Source organism: Neopelma chrysocephalum, unplaced genomic scaffold (assembly GCF_003984885.1).
Source record: "Neopelma chrysocephalum unplaced genomic scaffold, ASM398488v2 Primary Assembly neopelma1_73b, whole genome shotgun sequence".
Classification (NCBI taxonomy): Eukaryota; Metazoa; Chordata; class Aves; order Passeriformes; family Pipridae; genus Neopelma; species Neopelma chrysocephalum.
In genome coordinates, this window is record NW_020897734.1 from 1,611,144 (window position 1) to 1,627,387 (window position 16,244).

The window sequence follows — 16,244 nt, forward strand, 5'->3', positions numbered from 1 at the left end:
TCCTAACAGGTGTTGGACACTGCAGATGAGGGAGATTGGTGACAGTCTCTGCACTCAGTGTGTCATCAAGTCCTACCTGGTTAATGTACAGCCTGATAAGCTGCCTGGCGTGATTCTTTTTGTATAGTCATTGCTGCCAGTCGCTGTTGAAGGAAGGGATCAAGTTGCAATGAACAGAGAGTAAAAAAGAAGCTAAGACCCATCCATTTTCTACAACATTTTAGAAGGAAGTAAAAATCCATGCCTGCTGCTTCATGCTTTCATGACTTGCTTCTTCCCCTTTCACAACAAATTCTCTGTTTATTCTGATGAAAGTAGTGGTCTTACCAAGGTGTCATACCTCCTTCCCAAGAGGTATTAAGCTTTGTCTTGTGTTACTGCCCATTTTCTGCATCATTTTTGCTACTTTTCTTTCTGATGCATCATGTTGTAATGTACAGATTAATACTTAATGTCCAGTTCCTTAAGATATTTTATGGAGTAACTTAAGAGTCAGGTGGTTGGGTCTGCTGAAGGGTAGGTTACAGCCTAGCCTAGTTCCACCACGACAGCCTTACAAAGCTCCATCTTCTGCTCAGTATTAACAATTATTTGGTGGTTTTTTTTCTGCTTGACTCTGCTTTTGCAACAACAAAGCATATTGTACAACATGAACGTTGTCTATTTAATATTCTGCTAAAGTTATGCTACACAGAACTGCATTTACTGGCATTTGATTAGAACGTATTATACTGATCTATGTGTTGGATAACATAAAACATTGGAGAAAGACAAGATGAAACATTAGGGGAGGGTTAAGTATCACATGTGGTTGCAGTTAATAAAAACAAACACCACCATTATGCAAGAGTATTTTATTTTCTGCCTTAAACAAATAAAAGCACATTTCCAATTCGAGGTAAACCATTAGTAGTAGTTTGCAAAGAGTATAAATGTCTCTAAAAATAAAACAGCAACACAAAGGTCATGACAAGATCTACGTTTGTCTCTAGACCTTCATTAGGTAGTTCATACAGTACCACTTTATTCATGCTGTCAAACAATCGTGCTCTTCATTGGAAGGCCCAGTGCAACCTAAAGAAAATGCCAGGACAGTGTCTGGACTGAGGGAAAGTCACTTGTTCTCACCACAGATGGTATCAGACACTTTAAACATGTTGTGTCAACTTGTTTATGAAAGCTGCTGTTGTGCAATGCACTCTACTTCTGAACACTTTTGCCTAGTTTACACCTTCCCACTCAGGACTGAGTTCATCATTTTGGTTGTGTTGCCAAACTGAAACAACCAGCCAGCCAAGCCAGAGAAATGAAATAGAGGGAACTATACCAGACAGGCACCCTGGGATATTCTGCACCAGCAGAATCACCTGGACATGAAACACATTTACAGGTGATCAGCAAATCATTAGTGATCTTGGAAGTTATGAGGAAGTTTTACAGAAGTATTTTGGATGATGATGGAGCACATTTACATTTTTCCTTGGTCAGATCCATTTACCCAGCCCTCTCTGGTAGGAGGTCACGTAGTAATTAAGCACAGATGTGAGCCAGGAGAGCAAATAAGTAAAAAGCAACTCAAAGGTCAGGTCCCCATTGGTGGTTATGAATTAGATTGTGCCATTTCTTTTAATGGCAAAGTTCCAAAGCAACAAGGGCCTCAGCACAGAATGGCTTACACCACGTTATTTTATTGTGTACAGGAAGCTTGTGTAAATTATGTTGACCAGTAACATTTTTCTGCTAGTTAAAGCTGCATATACAAGAGCACTTGTTAATCATGCCATATGAGCAACCTTTGCTTTTTTTACACATAGGAATCAAGAGCAGCTGATCTTCCATGTTTAACATAATTTTATTGAAATTAACAGAAGTTTTACTAAGAAAATTGAATGAACAGTAGTCCAGTGCAGTCACACTCCATGGTGTACCTCTAGGGATGCCTAGTTCCACTCAATATCTAAACCTTTGTAACACTTCAGATGTGAACAAAGAATATTAATCCACGCAGAATTATCCATGTTGAATACATCAAGTATTCATCAGTCCTTATTAATTTTTAAGTATCTAAAAGTGATTTAACCTCTGAAAAATTCTTGATGTTTTTTAAAAGCAGTTAGTGTTTCATCTGTAAACCGCTAACACAACCCTTAAAATCCAAATTATCTTATATAATATTGAATTACATTGCACAACAAATGAGTACGGTGCTTTGTGGACAAATAAAATATAGTCTTTTTTCTAGAGGAACTACAACCCAAGGGCCAGACCCTGCAGAAGCTAAAACAAAAGAAGATTTAGTGGAATTTGTGTTGCATAGGTGAAGTTACTCGTGTTTGTGTCCACAGTGGTAGGTTGTTAATGAAAAAGTGGATTTCAACCTACTCTGCACTAAATGGTTTTAGCAGAAAACCAGTAATAGTCCTTTATTGCCAAAACTGCAGTTTACTTTTCCACAGATATTTGTTGTGCACACTTCTGATTATGTGGGTTTAAAGGAAGACAGACCTTCAGTAGTTTGCCACTGAATTTGAAAAGGAAACCATTGAAGAGAAACAATTCACTGTAACTCTTGGACCTTTTGTAAGCATTGCTGCTGCTGCACCTTGTAAAACAGAAGTGGAATGTTACAAATGATCCTCTACGATTCAAAAACAGATTGTTCCTCACTGCACTCTCTACTCTTTCTTTGCATTCTGGGCATCTTTTTCTTCTTCATCAGAGTACACAGTGGGTTCCTCCCCCTCCTTCAGCAGCTTACCAACATGATGATACTTAACTGAGGAAAAAAAAAAGAGTCCAAGTAATTATTCTGCCCTGAAGATGTACCTTTTTTAACTCTGTTTTCTGAAATAACAAAATGCCTGTATTATAATAAAATAACTCTGAGCAACTTGTTTCAAACATTGTGGGGAAGGAGAAGAGCCAAAATCAACTACCTGAATTACTATTAATGTTGTACTAAGTACAAGAATCATGCCAAGTAACTGTAATTCTCATTCTATTGCCTAAGCCAAAAGGTGAATGAATGCAAAGACAAAAACCAGAATCCTGGATTAGATTATTTCTCTTGCCAGTGTCAAAGGTGGTTTTTCAACCAATGGCATTGTTGGATTACTTACATATTAAACATGCACATACATATATGCATATACACGACATATACACAACTTTGAAGGGGTTTTATTTTTTGTGTGTTGAAAATATCCAATAGGACAGAAGGGAGATCCTTTCTCTCGAAGATAAAGATGGATCTATTATCCAATTATGTGATTAAGCCTCTGATTTATATCTCTTTTTGAACATGTAAAAACACCAAGATCATATACATGTAAGAACTGAGAGCTATATTGTGTTGCCCATGTGTCAACTTCAACAAAGCAAAAGATACTCTGGATTACAGGTATCTTGGCCTAGCATTGCTGTTATAAGAATTGAAAGCAACTAATTGGCATATTTAATAGAAACACAGTAATAAAAAGAGTGCAGTTCACTGTCAGTCCTGATGCTCAACTCTTGTAAAGGTACATTTAAACACGAGTTTAGGTCAGATATTTGGTAGCATAGTTCTGGTTTCTGCTACGTGCTTGTTAGCATAATAAAACAGCCATTCAGTGTGGCATGATTAACAGTCTTGATTAAGACAGGAGAAGAGCCAAAATAGTAGGGGCACATCAGGTCAGGACTGAGATGTTCTAATGACATGATGTGGAGGAAAACTCCACTGTAGCCAGTTAGAGTAAATCTTTGAACACTAGATTTAAAAATAAAACACATTTGATTTCCACTATGCTACTTTTCGGTATATGCAATTTCCCTCATGGATATATACATATAAATTCATCAAGACAAGCAACTGACATATTTATTTTTTGTCTTATACAAATAGAACTAATTGCCTTGGTGTTCACTCACTTAAAAGGCATCATGAGATACAGAAAAATTATTTTTCATCAACAAGATATGCAATAGGAGGGGGAAAAAATCATACTAGTGGGCATGCCCTGGTACAAGGTCAGCACAGCAACTTCCATAAAACTGTGGTTTGAAGTTGGTTTTGAGCAGCAAGTTCAGACACATGACACAAACCAGCTGGAACTGCTTTTTTAAACTTTTAGTACTAAGCATAAAACAAGGCTACTATGAAAGTGACTTCCTTCTGTTAATTTTAGAGCAAACATCTCAAGTGTTCAAGTTGCCTTTTTTCCTCTGGCCATCACTGCCACAGTACACATCAGGCAGCTTGAAAGCACAGAGGGGACATTTGCCCATTTTCCTGATCACCTTCTGGGGGAGAAAGTCAATTGAATAGAGCTGTCTGTGAATCACCAGCAAGGCCATGCAGAATAACTTACTGAGAGTAGAAAAAGTTCTATCAAGAGCTCCAAGGGGAAAAGGCCTAGTTTAAACAGTCTTCAAAAATACTAAAACCCAAGAAGTAATAATTAAAATGTTACTGTTATTTCTGAGAAGCTGAATGGGACATAAGCTTCATTTTTCAGAGCATTAAAATCTATCAGTCTCTGTAGAAGGAGTCTTAACTTTATAAAAAACATGGTCTTTATTTCCATATCTTGTCAGCTTTTTGGGTGGCCTTACAGATCTTATGCTACGATAGAGTGCTTGTATCTGCTACTGTTCAGTAAGGAACAGAGGGAAGAAGAATGCAGGAGAACCTGACATTTCTCTTAATTCTAAGTAACAATAATTCTAGTAACAGTAATTCTAGTACTATTAAACCAAGGTATTAATTTCCAGCTGGTAACAGCCTTTGTTAACCATTGCTTTCCCTCTTACACACCGGTTACTGACTTCTTTGTAAATAGGTTTAAAATTGCTTACAAGTGAATTGTGACTCCCAGTCCCTCAAGGTCTCTTGCTGTGTAGCGTTGAGGTCAGAGAGGTCATCGTACTCATCCCTCAGTGCCTCCTTATCCAGGCAGAAAGTGGCAAGACCTCGGGAGGCATCTCTTCCAGCAAAAATGCCATATGGACCCTCTTAAAATAAAAACATAAGCTGCATTATTACAGAGATAATGGATGTTGCGTGATCTTCATGGATCAGAGTCCCCAGACTAACACAGATAAAGAGTTCCTACCCTGTGGGTCAGAGGTGCCTCAAGCTTCTGAAATGTTTTTAAGTTTTATGCTACTTGGTAATAAGGGAAAACAGAGGAAGAGGGTAAGAAACAAGACCACGGGAAAAAGACACTGAGTTTGCTAAACCACAATGGTGCATGGCACATACAGACGGGGTAAGGACAAGCACCAACTGGGAAGCACATTGTCAGAACGAGGAACAGAGGAAGGATTTTTAAGTCTGAGGTGAAATGAAAGTTTTCCAAGGGATGCTCCTGACTTAAAGAGATGAAAGGATGGCTTGACAGAAAAAATAGTGCAGACACTAGAAACTACTAACTTGGAAAAAACATCTATTAAAACTTTCAAAATGTGAGATGAACTCAAATTACCAAAACATGCAACTCACAGAACATCAGAGATACTAAGACGGACTCTTGATAAACTTCATTAACGATTAACTTGCTTGCATGACAAGCCAAAATTTGAGATATTGCATGTTGCAACTACACATTCAAAGTTCTTCTTAAGGGAGCTTAAGTTAGATGTGAATGCTGGTTACTGTTAATGCCATCTTCCACTCCTCCCAAAGCGTGCTGTTTCCTAAATTCCTCAAAAGAATCTTACGTTTCTATTAAAATGAAAACCAAACCAGCCAGTCACTGTGGTGAACCATTCAGCAATTACCAAATTAGATACAAGGGGCAGCTTTTACTGTTGTCAGGGAAGGCAGCATCCAAAGCATGGACTTTAAGTGGTTTTCAGTTTGCACGAATACAAAACTGCACATCTAACTCATCTGTACATATCATCTTGACTGCAGCAGAATGCAAAGTTACAGCCTGACATCATTCAGTGACAGTCTCCAGTCTATGTATGGACCAAAAGTATAACTGATAACACTTACAAATACACTGTGTATCCTGTGCTATTCTCCTTGTCTCTAAGTAGCACTGGCAGCTCACTACTGCAGCTACCAGCTGTCTGGACAGCTCAAGAGTGGTTATGCCAGACAGGTCCTGGTACAAATCAGCAAGCCTGAGTGGGGCTTTTTAACAGGCGGCCTCTGTTAAAAATAAACCCCCACGCCCACGTGGAGGTGATTAAACTTTTGCACATATTGGGTGCACATACTCCCACCCTTCTCATCACTGGCTTTTCTACGAGCATAGGTTATTCAATCTTTGCACGTTTGAACTATGCTCCTGCTAGAAAGCTGGCTTAATCTAAATTGGTAGGTATTTAGTATAAATATTATGCAATAGAGTGATGTCCACTAAAAGTTGGGAAGGGAATGTAAACACTCGGAGAACGCTTGGTTTCTGCCGCCTGGCATCGGGCAAAGGCATCCCAGGCCGACGAAGCCGCCCAACCCCTTACGGTACTTGTAACCTGCCATGGGCAAACACACAGATAATGAAGCTACGCTAACTCGCAAAGCAGGAGTTTCTGCACCACCGAGGCCCGACCCTGGAGCCCGAGCGGCAGCGGTAACCCTGCCCTCCGCCCTCGGTGTGCGCGCCTTTCCCGGCTCCAAGCCAGCCGTGCCTTTCCCAAAGCTCCGGAGCCGGAGCCTTCCCACGATGCGGGTCAGGCAGGAGCGCGGGTCGCGCTGCCCGCGCACCGAGGGAACGCGCTCCCGGCAGCACCGGCTCCGCCCCGCCCCAACAACAACCGCGCCGGGCCCGCCCCGGCCCTCACCGGGCCCGTAGAACTTCCTGGCGCGGGTCACGTCGAAGACTTTGCCGTTGACGGCCATGAGGATGCGCGGGTCGCTCACGCCGTCGAAGGGCCGCAGCTGCGCCAGGGTGAAGTCGCGGCGCTTCATCTTGGGCAGCGGCGGCGGGTCCGCCTCGCCCGCGGGCGCCGCGGGCCGCTCGCCCCGCAGGATCTGGTAGAGCAGGAAGAGGCAGAGGCCCAGCAGGCTCAGGTTGAGCGGGGAGCCCACGATCTCCAGCAGCAGCCCGCCGGCCTCGCCCGCCGCCTCCTCGCCGGCCACCGCCGCCTCCTCGCGGGCCATGGCTCCGGGTGCGCTGCAGCTCGGCGGGTCTGGGAGCGCGGGGCGGCGGCTGCGAGCGCTGCCGGCCCGGCGGGGCGGGCCCAGGGCCGGTGGGAGGGGGAAGGAGGGAGGGGCGGTGGGTGGGGCGGTGCCGCCCCCGGGCTGGGCGGGCTCGGCGGGCCCGGTCCGAGCCCTTCGCCGGCACTAGGTGGTGGTGCGGTCCCGGGATGGCGAGCGCTGCCCGGGACACCGCACAGCTCAGCCGGGGGCGGCTCAGCCGGGGGCGGCCCCGCCGGCCGCTGGTCCTTCCCGAGGCGGCGGTGGGGCGGGTCAGGCCAGGCCGCCGCGGCGGCGGCTCCGTGGAACACGGTTCCACCGCACACGGTTCCATAGAAATTCCGGAAAAAAGACCCCTCTGCGTTGCGTAAGACCCATGTCAGAGCTGTCGCGCTGGGCTCTGGGAGCCACCGGGCCCTTCGGGATGGAGGGCGGAGGATGAAGGATGGAGGTTGGATCAGGCTCTGCTCGGTGGTGCCCAACAATAGGACAAGAGGCAATGGGCAGAAACTGATGCACAGAAAGTTCCACCTGAGTATGAGGAAGAACTTTATTATGCGTGTGACCGCTGGAACAGATTGCCCAGAGAGGGTGTGGAGTCTCCCCCTCTGGAGAACTGTCTGGACACAATCCTGTGCAATGTGCTCTGGGATGACCCTGCTTGAGCAGAGAGGTTGGACCAGATGATCCACTGTGGTCCCTTCCAACCTGTCCCATTCAGTGATTCTGTGATTCCCTGCAGTCACTCCACTTGTGCCAGGGAACATCTTCGTGTTCCTGGCAGGGCAGTGACTTTTTGGAGTGCTCTCTAGGAATAGTGCCAAACTCAACGTAGGAGAAAAGGGACAAAAAGAACAAACTTCTTGGGTTTTGTCATTCAGGTAATAACCCTGCCCCGCCCAAAATTACAGAAGCAGCAGCCACGATGTATTATTGTAACATGGAAAAGAAAAGTGTCCTGTTGTGGAATTCTTTATTCAGGCTTCTTCTGAGTGTAGATTTTGGTGAAGTAAAACTTCAGCTGAAGAAAGCACTAACCGGATGTATCTACCTGATATGGTGTTCAGATGGAGCAACTGGAGCCCTGAATACATTTATGTACCCCTGGTGTCATCTGCTCCTTGGTATCTGCTGTCAAAAAACAGAAATGATGTTTTGGGTCTCTGCAAATTGTATCCTCACCATCCTTCAAAAAGAACACAAACAAATACCCTGCCAGAATATTGTCATTCCCTCTACACAAGTCAGTAACATCACTCAGGGTACATGTAGAGAAGAACTGTAGAATACTGACCTTGATCATAGAATCATTAACATTGGAAAATACCTCTAAGATCATCGAGTCCAACTGTTAACCTGATCTTGCATTATAGCATGGCAGGTGGCTCACATCACTGCTTCAGAGGAAGGAGGCAGGTTTTACTGAACCTAGCATTGGGACATTTGTTTATAGAAAACCAAAAGCAGTGCATTTCATTTACTTTCTAATTCTCAGTGTTAGGAACATTTTAACTCTGTGGGCCACAGGAGATACTGATGAAGTTTTGCCTTTTGGGATACACTCAAAACCTCTGAGCACTAAGACATTTAAACATGTTGGCTCTTGCAAGGGAGGGTGTTTGGTTCCATCTGCTGTCTCCTTTGGGAAGCTCCTTGTTTTATTGATCAGCACTTGAACTTTAATCTGTCCTTTCATGGTATACACTGACTTTTGCTTCCACCTGCTGTGTGACTGGAAAAACTACTTGTTTCATTGATCTGACAACTGAGATTTGTACTTGTTAATAAAGTAGCTCTGAATTTTGGCCCTATTTAGTATACTAGAGAAATCTCTGAAATGTCAGATTTATTCAAACTGGGAGCTGTATTACCTAGTTAATTCTGCTCAGTGTAGACATGACACTATTACACTTCATTGTGTTGATATTACATGTTATAGGAATAGATGTAGAAAAAAACCAGAAATTTTGGTGGAAGATTTTTCTTTCATTTTTTTACAACACATTTTGTTCAAAAGCAAGGAAAAAAACCCCAGACTCCAAAACAACTCCAGCCCTGAATTTGACCTTGAACCAGACACTGAAGTCAAGGAAAAAGAAGCTTTGTTTATGCCTAGAGAAACCATCCAAGAACAGTTCATTCTTAGATAAAGAAGGGCCAGGAAACATTGCCAAGATTGATAGAATCTCAAGTTATCTGCCACACGAGCACTGTTACAGCAAGTTACAGTGGCCCAACTTGCAGCTCTTTTTTTACCTTGCAGCATATAAAAAAATAGTCATATGCCTAAGAATGCATCTTAAGAAAAAAAAATAGGAACAGACATTTAGAAATGAGTGGGTATGAATAAAATTATGATACATCAGTCAGAATTATCTAAATTCATGTACCCTTCGCTATACATTTCTCTCTAGCAAGCCTTTGTGTCAATTCCTTTAAACAGGTTCTAGTCAGAGAAGAGTTGGCCCCAGCTCTAGGTAAACACCACAGACATTAGCCATGCTCCCACACAGGTTTTCCTCTACATTTGATAGACAATAGTTTCCTCCTTGAAACCATTCTGTTAACACCTATGAGATGGGTTGATAGAGCAGTTCTAGTAAAATGCTCTCTTATTAATTGAAGAAAACACTGGAACTCAGACAACTTTCATATTCTTGCAAATCAGAGTAGTTCAATCAGTTTTAAAATATTCCTACTTGTATTTTTTATAAGCAGCATAAATCTATTAGCAATGAAGGAAAAGTAGCTCTACTACACCTCAGCATTCTTCTTACTGCTCTGTTTCCACTTTGGAACTTGTCTGGTAGATGTAATGCATCTTTTAGAGCATATGTAATGCTTCTAAACAAAGTGTGCTTTGCCTAGGTTGCCCATGGTACATTTTATCTTGGCAAAGTACCTGGGGACTGTTGTTGCCAAGCTGGTTTTGGGCCTCACATTCTCTCGTTGGAAGGCCTTCACAGGAATTCCTTTATCTGAATTACCTGATTGACCATTTTAATTTAAACTATGACTGCAAGAAAGTTTTCCGAAGTTTGCAAAGATACCAATGCCTAATTTGTATTACTTGTGAGCTGACTCCCAGAGCTGCTGGTCACCTGGAACTATTGCTGGCTTTCACTTGACCTGCAAGGACCCAGGGTTTCTGAAGTAGAGATCTTAGTCTTTGAAATTACTGAGAACTGGTGACAAATAAAACCACTGGCAACTTAGATCTTTGCTGCCCAGACTAAAGGTTGATTTGTAGCTCCCACTTGAGAATTTGAGAGACTTCAGGAACGTGCTGTAGGATTGCAGTGCAAACAGCTCATGACACCAAGTAGCCATAGAGAGGCGATTTTTGCCTTGTGATTTGATGGCCTCTTAGAACCTGTAGACTTCCCTGAGTAAAGAATTTAAAAAGCAAGATTAGATGTGCCTTACAAGGATACCAGGAAATCAAACCTTTTAGAGAGACAACATCTTATATGAGACCATTCAATATTTTTACGTAGGCAAGCTCTATCCTCTCTGACTAGTTTGATGTAATACGACTATTACATCTCCCTCTTTTCCCCTCTGTTCCTTGCCCTCAGTAATAATTTAACTTACTAACAAGGAAAAAGAAAGGAAAGATGAGATGGGGTAATCTCACACTTCTTTTACTGACTAGGGCCTACCTATGCCAAGGAAGCAGAACCCCTCCCTAAACTGCAGAGATCCAGTAGGTCAAATGTACTAATGCTGGCAGCAGGCATTATATGAAGCAGATCTGTTCCAGGTGCAGACCTAGGAATGCCCTGAATTACTTCTAGTCCTCAGATCAAAAGCAGTGAGCACTTTTCTGATGGACAATTCTTTTTTTTTTTTAGTTTTTATTTTCATCTCCGCCACATTTCTGTTTCTTTTTTCAGTTGCATCTTCTGTCTTTCTAGCTGTGCTCTCCATCCAGCTAAGTGCAAGAAGAAATGACTGTACAATGTGAAAATGACACTGTGCTGAAGGCTATCAAGACCATGTCATTCCTGCAGATATATGTGTACACATCTGCAGCATAAAACAGCTCCAGATGGGAATTTTTACCAAGTTTTAGAAAATGTGTTGGAGAAGGTGATTGGAAATGCAGAGACTGTTCATGCTGGAGAATTGCTTTCCTCAGAAATACACTGTTGTGAGCTTGCACCTAAAATCTTCCCACACCAACCTTATCTTCCCCCTTGCTTGCTTGTCTTTTAGGCTGCCAGGACTATGGGTGTTGATTCAGTCATGTCAAACAGGACTGACAGTCACCATGACAAGAAAGCTTGCTTGGTCAGTATGTACAGCAAGTACACTAGGAAGTTTTGGAGGTGTCTTTTAACTATAGATGAAAATCTAGGTGTGAATTCTCAGTATTGGCTCTTTTTTTTGAAAGGCAGCAGATGTCAAAAACAATCTGCACAAGCTGCAGATACTTCTGGAAGAGGCGAGGAAAAGAAAACACAAATCCACATGTGATTCTTGCAATGTAAGAGGTTCAGTATCCCTAGAAAGCACAGTGATTTACACTGAAAGAGTAAACAAAATCCCTGACTTCCTGAAAATAACAACTTGGATTTGCTTACACATCTGATGAGCCAGAAGGATTTTATGTATCAGAAATAACTGGATGACATGAAGGAAACTTGGTGCATTCCCAGATCAAGTCAAACCAGTAGCACTGTTAGAGGAAGTAGGAAATATTATCTCTGCTCTGTTAGTTTTGGATAGGGAAATGGTATCCATTGCATGTACATGTGTTGTTCATAAGGACCAATTTTTACTTACACTGGAGACATTCACTTTGTATTTTGGAATACATGAGCCGTCTTCACTTGTGTCACTGTATCCCTGAAGTAGGGCCTGTTATTTCTCTGCCACTGGGATGCAGTGCCAGTTCTGCTACAGAGCAGATCAGCCTGTTTCAGTGGGAATTGGCAACCAGCTTCAACATTGATAGAGTCAAAGGTTAGAAGAAGGGAGGTATCAATAAACTGTGAGATTTTCTATGCAATATTTCTGCAATAATTTAATTGCAGAAATGCAACAAGATAGGCATGGATTCTCATCTCGGTTTATTTAGCTGGAATCTCCATCTAACACCCTACTTGATTACGAAGAGGGCTTTTGTTACCTTTCTTTAATCTGGTTTAGTTTGGTGGTCAAGTCCAAAGCAGCACAGACAAGATGGGGGTGACTGAGTAAAAAGGAGAAAACCATAAAGGAAGACAGACATGTGGTAGGATTATCACTTGGGTTTTTTTTACAAAATCATCTAGGTGTCTATCTAGATTAGATACATGTCCATGTGCAAGACAAATTTTTGTCTGATTATTTTTATCCTTGGTTTTCTGACCTTATTCAATAGTTGAAGACAGTTCAGTCACGTGTAGTTTGACACAAAATAAAATGCTAAGTACTAATCCAATAGAATGCAGTTTTCAAAGTGATAAGGAAGCACTCCTTAAATTTCCACCCTGGTGAATTTCCATCTGCTCTAGTTATACGATGTCCTCAATGGGAAAAGCTTTCAGACCCTCCAAGTCACCCCACAGCCTGAGCAATGTTACCTGTGTCACTTTGCTGAGAAGATGCCTTGCACTCACGCCCTGAGCCCTCCAGGCAATGAGCTGAATGACATCTTAGGTCAAGCTTAATGTTTTCCCAAGCCATTGTGTCTCAGGAGCTGGGCCCCAGAACTGCCATTACCATCACATGAAGCTGAGTCAGGGGAGGTTTAGGTTGGGTATCAGGAAAAGGTTTTCCACCTAGAGGGTGATTAAGTACTGGAACAGGCTCTCCAGGGAAGTGGTCACCAAACCTGTCTGAGTTCAAGAAGTGTTTGGACAATGCTCTCAGATGTTGGGGTGTCTTGTGTAGGGCCAGGAGTTGGACTCAATGATCCTACTGGGTGCCTTCCAACTCAGGATATTCTATGATTCTACGACTCTGTGATCGCGCTGAGGCCGTGCCTTCACAGCTGAATTATTACAGGTCCCTCAGGCCGGAGTCTGTAAGATTTCGTGGACAAGAAAACCCGCGGGAAGCCCAGGAAGCCTTGAAGGTAGCACAGTCTTCCCATCCCGCAAAGGCGTGAGAAAGAGCCAAAATTCCTGCAGTGAATGTGTCAGGTGGTCTCCGACGCCCCGCGCAGGTTTCGGGCGGAGGCGGGGGTCGGACCGGCCCCAGGGGTGTCCGTGCTGCTCCCACGGGACCCCCCCGCCGGTAACACGGTGGCGGGAGGTGGGGCCGGTGCCCGGTGCCCGCGGGGCGGGGCCGCCCGGGGCGGGGGCGCTGAGCGGTGCGGGGAGCGCGGGCGGTGAGTGGCGGCGGGGACCGGGACCGGGAGGACGGGCAGGCGGGCGGGCGGTCACCGGGAGGGGCACGGCCCCGGCCCCCGGCACGGGAAGGGCTCCTGCCGCCGCTCCCACCCTCCCGGCCTCTCGGTGCCGGGGGAACTCCTGGGTTGTGTCTGGGGTTGCACACGCGGAGCCCTGGGCGCTCGGCGGCTTTGGGATAACGCTGGCGGGTGTTCCGTGGCGGAGGAGAGCGGCGTGAGCTTTCTGTGAAGCATTCTTTGTTCCGATGCTGTATTCACCGGCTACCGGCTCCCTACGGCTGCGAACGCTCCGCGGGCATCCTCGTCCCGAACTACAGACTCGCAGGCTTCCAGAGTCGGATCTCTACATTTTATGCTCCAAAACAGGTTTTTAACCCTACGTTAGTTAGCTGGAATAGTTATGGTTGTTAATATGATCTGGAGTTTATTTTGTCTCTTGCAGTCTTAGTGGAATTGCTGGAATTGGCGGCTGTCTCCCAGGAGTGAAGTCTTAACACTGGTGTGGGCACTGGGAGAATCCGTGTGATCTCAGAGCTAGTATGAAGCAGTGACGTGAGACAAGTAGTAAAGGGTCAGATACATGAGCTGTAGTAGATGAAAAGACACGCACTGCGTAATTTCTGTCATGTTTATTTTGCTGAGACACTCCATAGCTTGATCTTGCAAACAGCTGTATGCAGGAGTAACACCTTAATGACTTTGATGAATTTCCTCTGATAACTATCCTTGTACAAGTCAGTGTGGCTCACGTAAGGGCAAGTGCTTTCATCCAGGTAACAATCTGCGGGCAGGGTATGAGCACAAAATATCCAAGAACCCCAGCAAACCACCTCCAGTCTTTTCCATAGTGTAGTCCAACTCCTCTCTTGAAAACTGAGGAGTTTTTCATTTAAAATGTCACTTTTTCCAGGTAATCTGAAGTATACTCTTAGGAACCTTTAAAACAGAAAAGCAGGTTTTGTGGCATTATCTTTTATTAACAGCTTCACCACTGTGAGTTTTCTGTTTCTTTCACACTATATAATAGATGATAATTAGGACTCCAATACTTTTGCAGGTACACTGTAGGATAGGAAATACAAATATATATTTGTCTTGCTGTTACAAAACAAATACAGTGAAAAATTAATCCAGTGATTTCATAAGCATGGAATTACTTTTTGCACTGTTTGGTTGTTTGCAGTTTGGACCTCTAGCTATATAATATACAGACCACATTGCTAGTGCTTCAGGCAAAGTGAAGAATACTGCACCTGGAAAGTTACACTGACTTAGTGAAATTGCTGATCTGTTTCTGATCAATGTTGGCAGATGACTTATCACAAGATGAACACAGCTGCAATTCTCCAGCTGAGCTCCTACACATCATAAGAAAATGCAGCCCTGTTGCACAGGTAGGGTGTGAGGTTTGCAAGGATTCCAGAACTGTCCGGTACTACAGAGAATTTTGATCCATATCTGCAAAACTAAAAGTTGACTCGGTTCTTACTCATTATAATATAAGAAAGTGCAAAGCACTTTTTCTTACCTTGGTCTTTATGATTGACTCAAGTTTAGGTTATATGTAGATGTATGCGTTTAGGTATGTATAAAAATGCTTTTTCTAGTATACAAAACCAAGTTACTTGGATGTTACATGAACCAAAAGTAAGCTCCTCCTTTTTTTTAGATCATTGTGAGTTGGAAGACTTTTCCACTTAAGCTGTTTATGTTTCTGTCAAAGATTTGATGGAAGTTTTCTGAAAATAAAATGTCACAGATTCCTGTGACCACAGTGATGGAGACATGCCCAGGGCAGATTTGATGACTCAAACTTCGTCCTTTGGAACCCACAGCACAAGGGTTTTTTTGCTATATTCAGACATTTGGGAACTAAATCCCCTTTTAGCTTCTTTTTAGTTTTTCTGGGATCCAGCGAGTGCAGACTTATCCAGGAAAAGTTAAATTTTACCACTTTAGAAGATTGACTGACATTTGCTTCTGTTTCAAAGTTAGTATTTGTGTCTACTTGTTTCTTAACTTACCAGTCAGAGAATTTGCTACAGACAAATGCACAGCTATGTTTTCTTTTACCAGAAGATGATGTATGGCAGTCAGAGAAGAAACAAGAAATTGTACTTGGTCCAAAGACCTGCTTAATACAGGCCCATTAATTTATTTAGAGGTCAGTGGTTACTTAGAATATTTCACAAGAAAGCACTCGCTGCCAGTGCAAATACTGGGATCATGCATAAGCCTTAAGAGAAGGGCCAAGATGTTACTCAGTTTTGAGCAGCTGTGAAAATGGGCACTCAGGAACAGTATTTTGTGTATGTGGGAGTCTGAAACATTTAATACAAACAAATACATCTTTAGTTGTTCCCGCTTAATCTCTGCTAAAATCCACTATGACTTTGACCAGAGCGCTTTACTGTATCTGATACTGTTGATGTGTGTTAGACATTCATTCATATGTATTTGTTTATTTATATGAAATCTCTCTCTATGTAAATGAAAAGGAAGTACACATGGTTTAGCAAACTGGGGAGCTGATTTTTTTTCCCCCTGAGGATTTTCAGTAATCCTTATGTTTGTACTGTGGACAGTGTGCGTGGTGTGGTTGGTCTCAATATCTTTAGTTATGTAACATAAACATCAAGCTGTGCTGTAAGTCAAACAGGGGACAAAGCAGTGTGACTGTAGTCTCTGTGGTACATCAGACTGCAGGCTGACACTATGATGGGAAGAGTTGAGTTCAATGGAAAGACTGTCATTGATTTTAATGAGCTCTGG

At 43.2% G+C, this 16,244-nt stretch overlaps 2 protein-coding genes across 2 annotated transcripts in view; one reads left to right on the forward strand and one right to left on the reverse strand.

Annotated features, from left to right (window-relative positions):
- Nucleotides 1-838: 838 nt before the first annotated feature.
- PGRMC1 (progesterone receptor membrane component 1) lies at nucleotides 839-7,117 on the reverse strand. Its single transcript, XM_027687344.1, has 3 exons — nucleotides 6,778-7,117; nucleotides 4,840-4,995; nucleotides 839-2,776 (listed from the first exon to the last, which is right to left on the reverse strand). The coding sequence occupies exons 1-3, from the start codon at nucleotides 7,094-7,096 to the stop codon at nucleotides 2,676-2,678; spliced, it is 576 nt and encodes a 191-aa protein (XP_027543145.1). The 5' UTR covers nucleotides 7,097-7,117; the 3' UTR covers nucleotides 839-2,675.
- Nucleotides 7,118-13,643: 6,526 nt separating this feature from the next.
- The window catches only part of KIAA1210 (KIAA1210 ortholog), a 53,942-nt gene continuing 51,341 nt past the window's right edge, over nucleotides 13,644-16,244 (forward strand). The window contains exon 1 of the mRNA XM_027687295.1: nucleotides 13,644-13,838. Within this exon, the coding sequence (XP_027543096.1) occupies nucleotides 13,825-13,838 (14 nt within the window). The 5' untranslated portion in view covers nucleotides 13,644-13,824. The remainder of the gene's footprint in view (nucleotides 13,839-16,244) is intronic.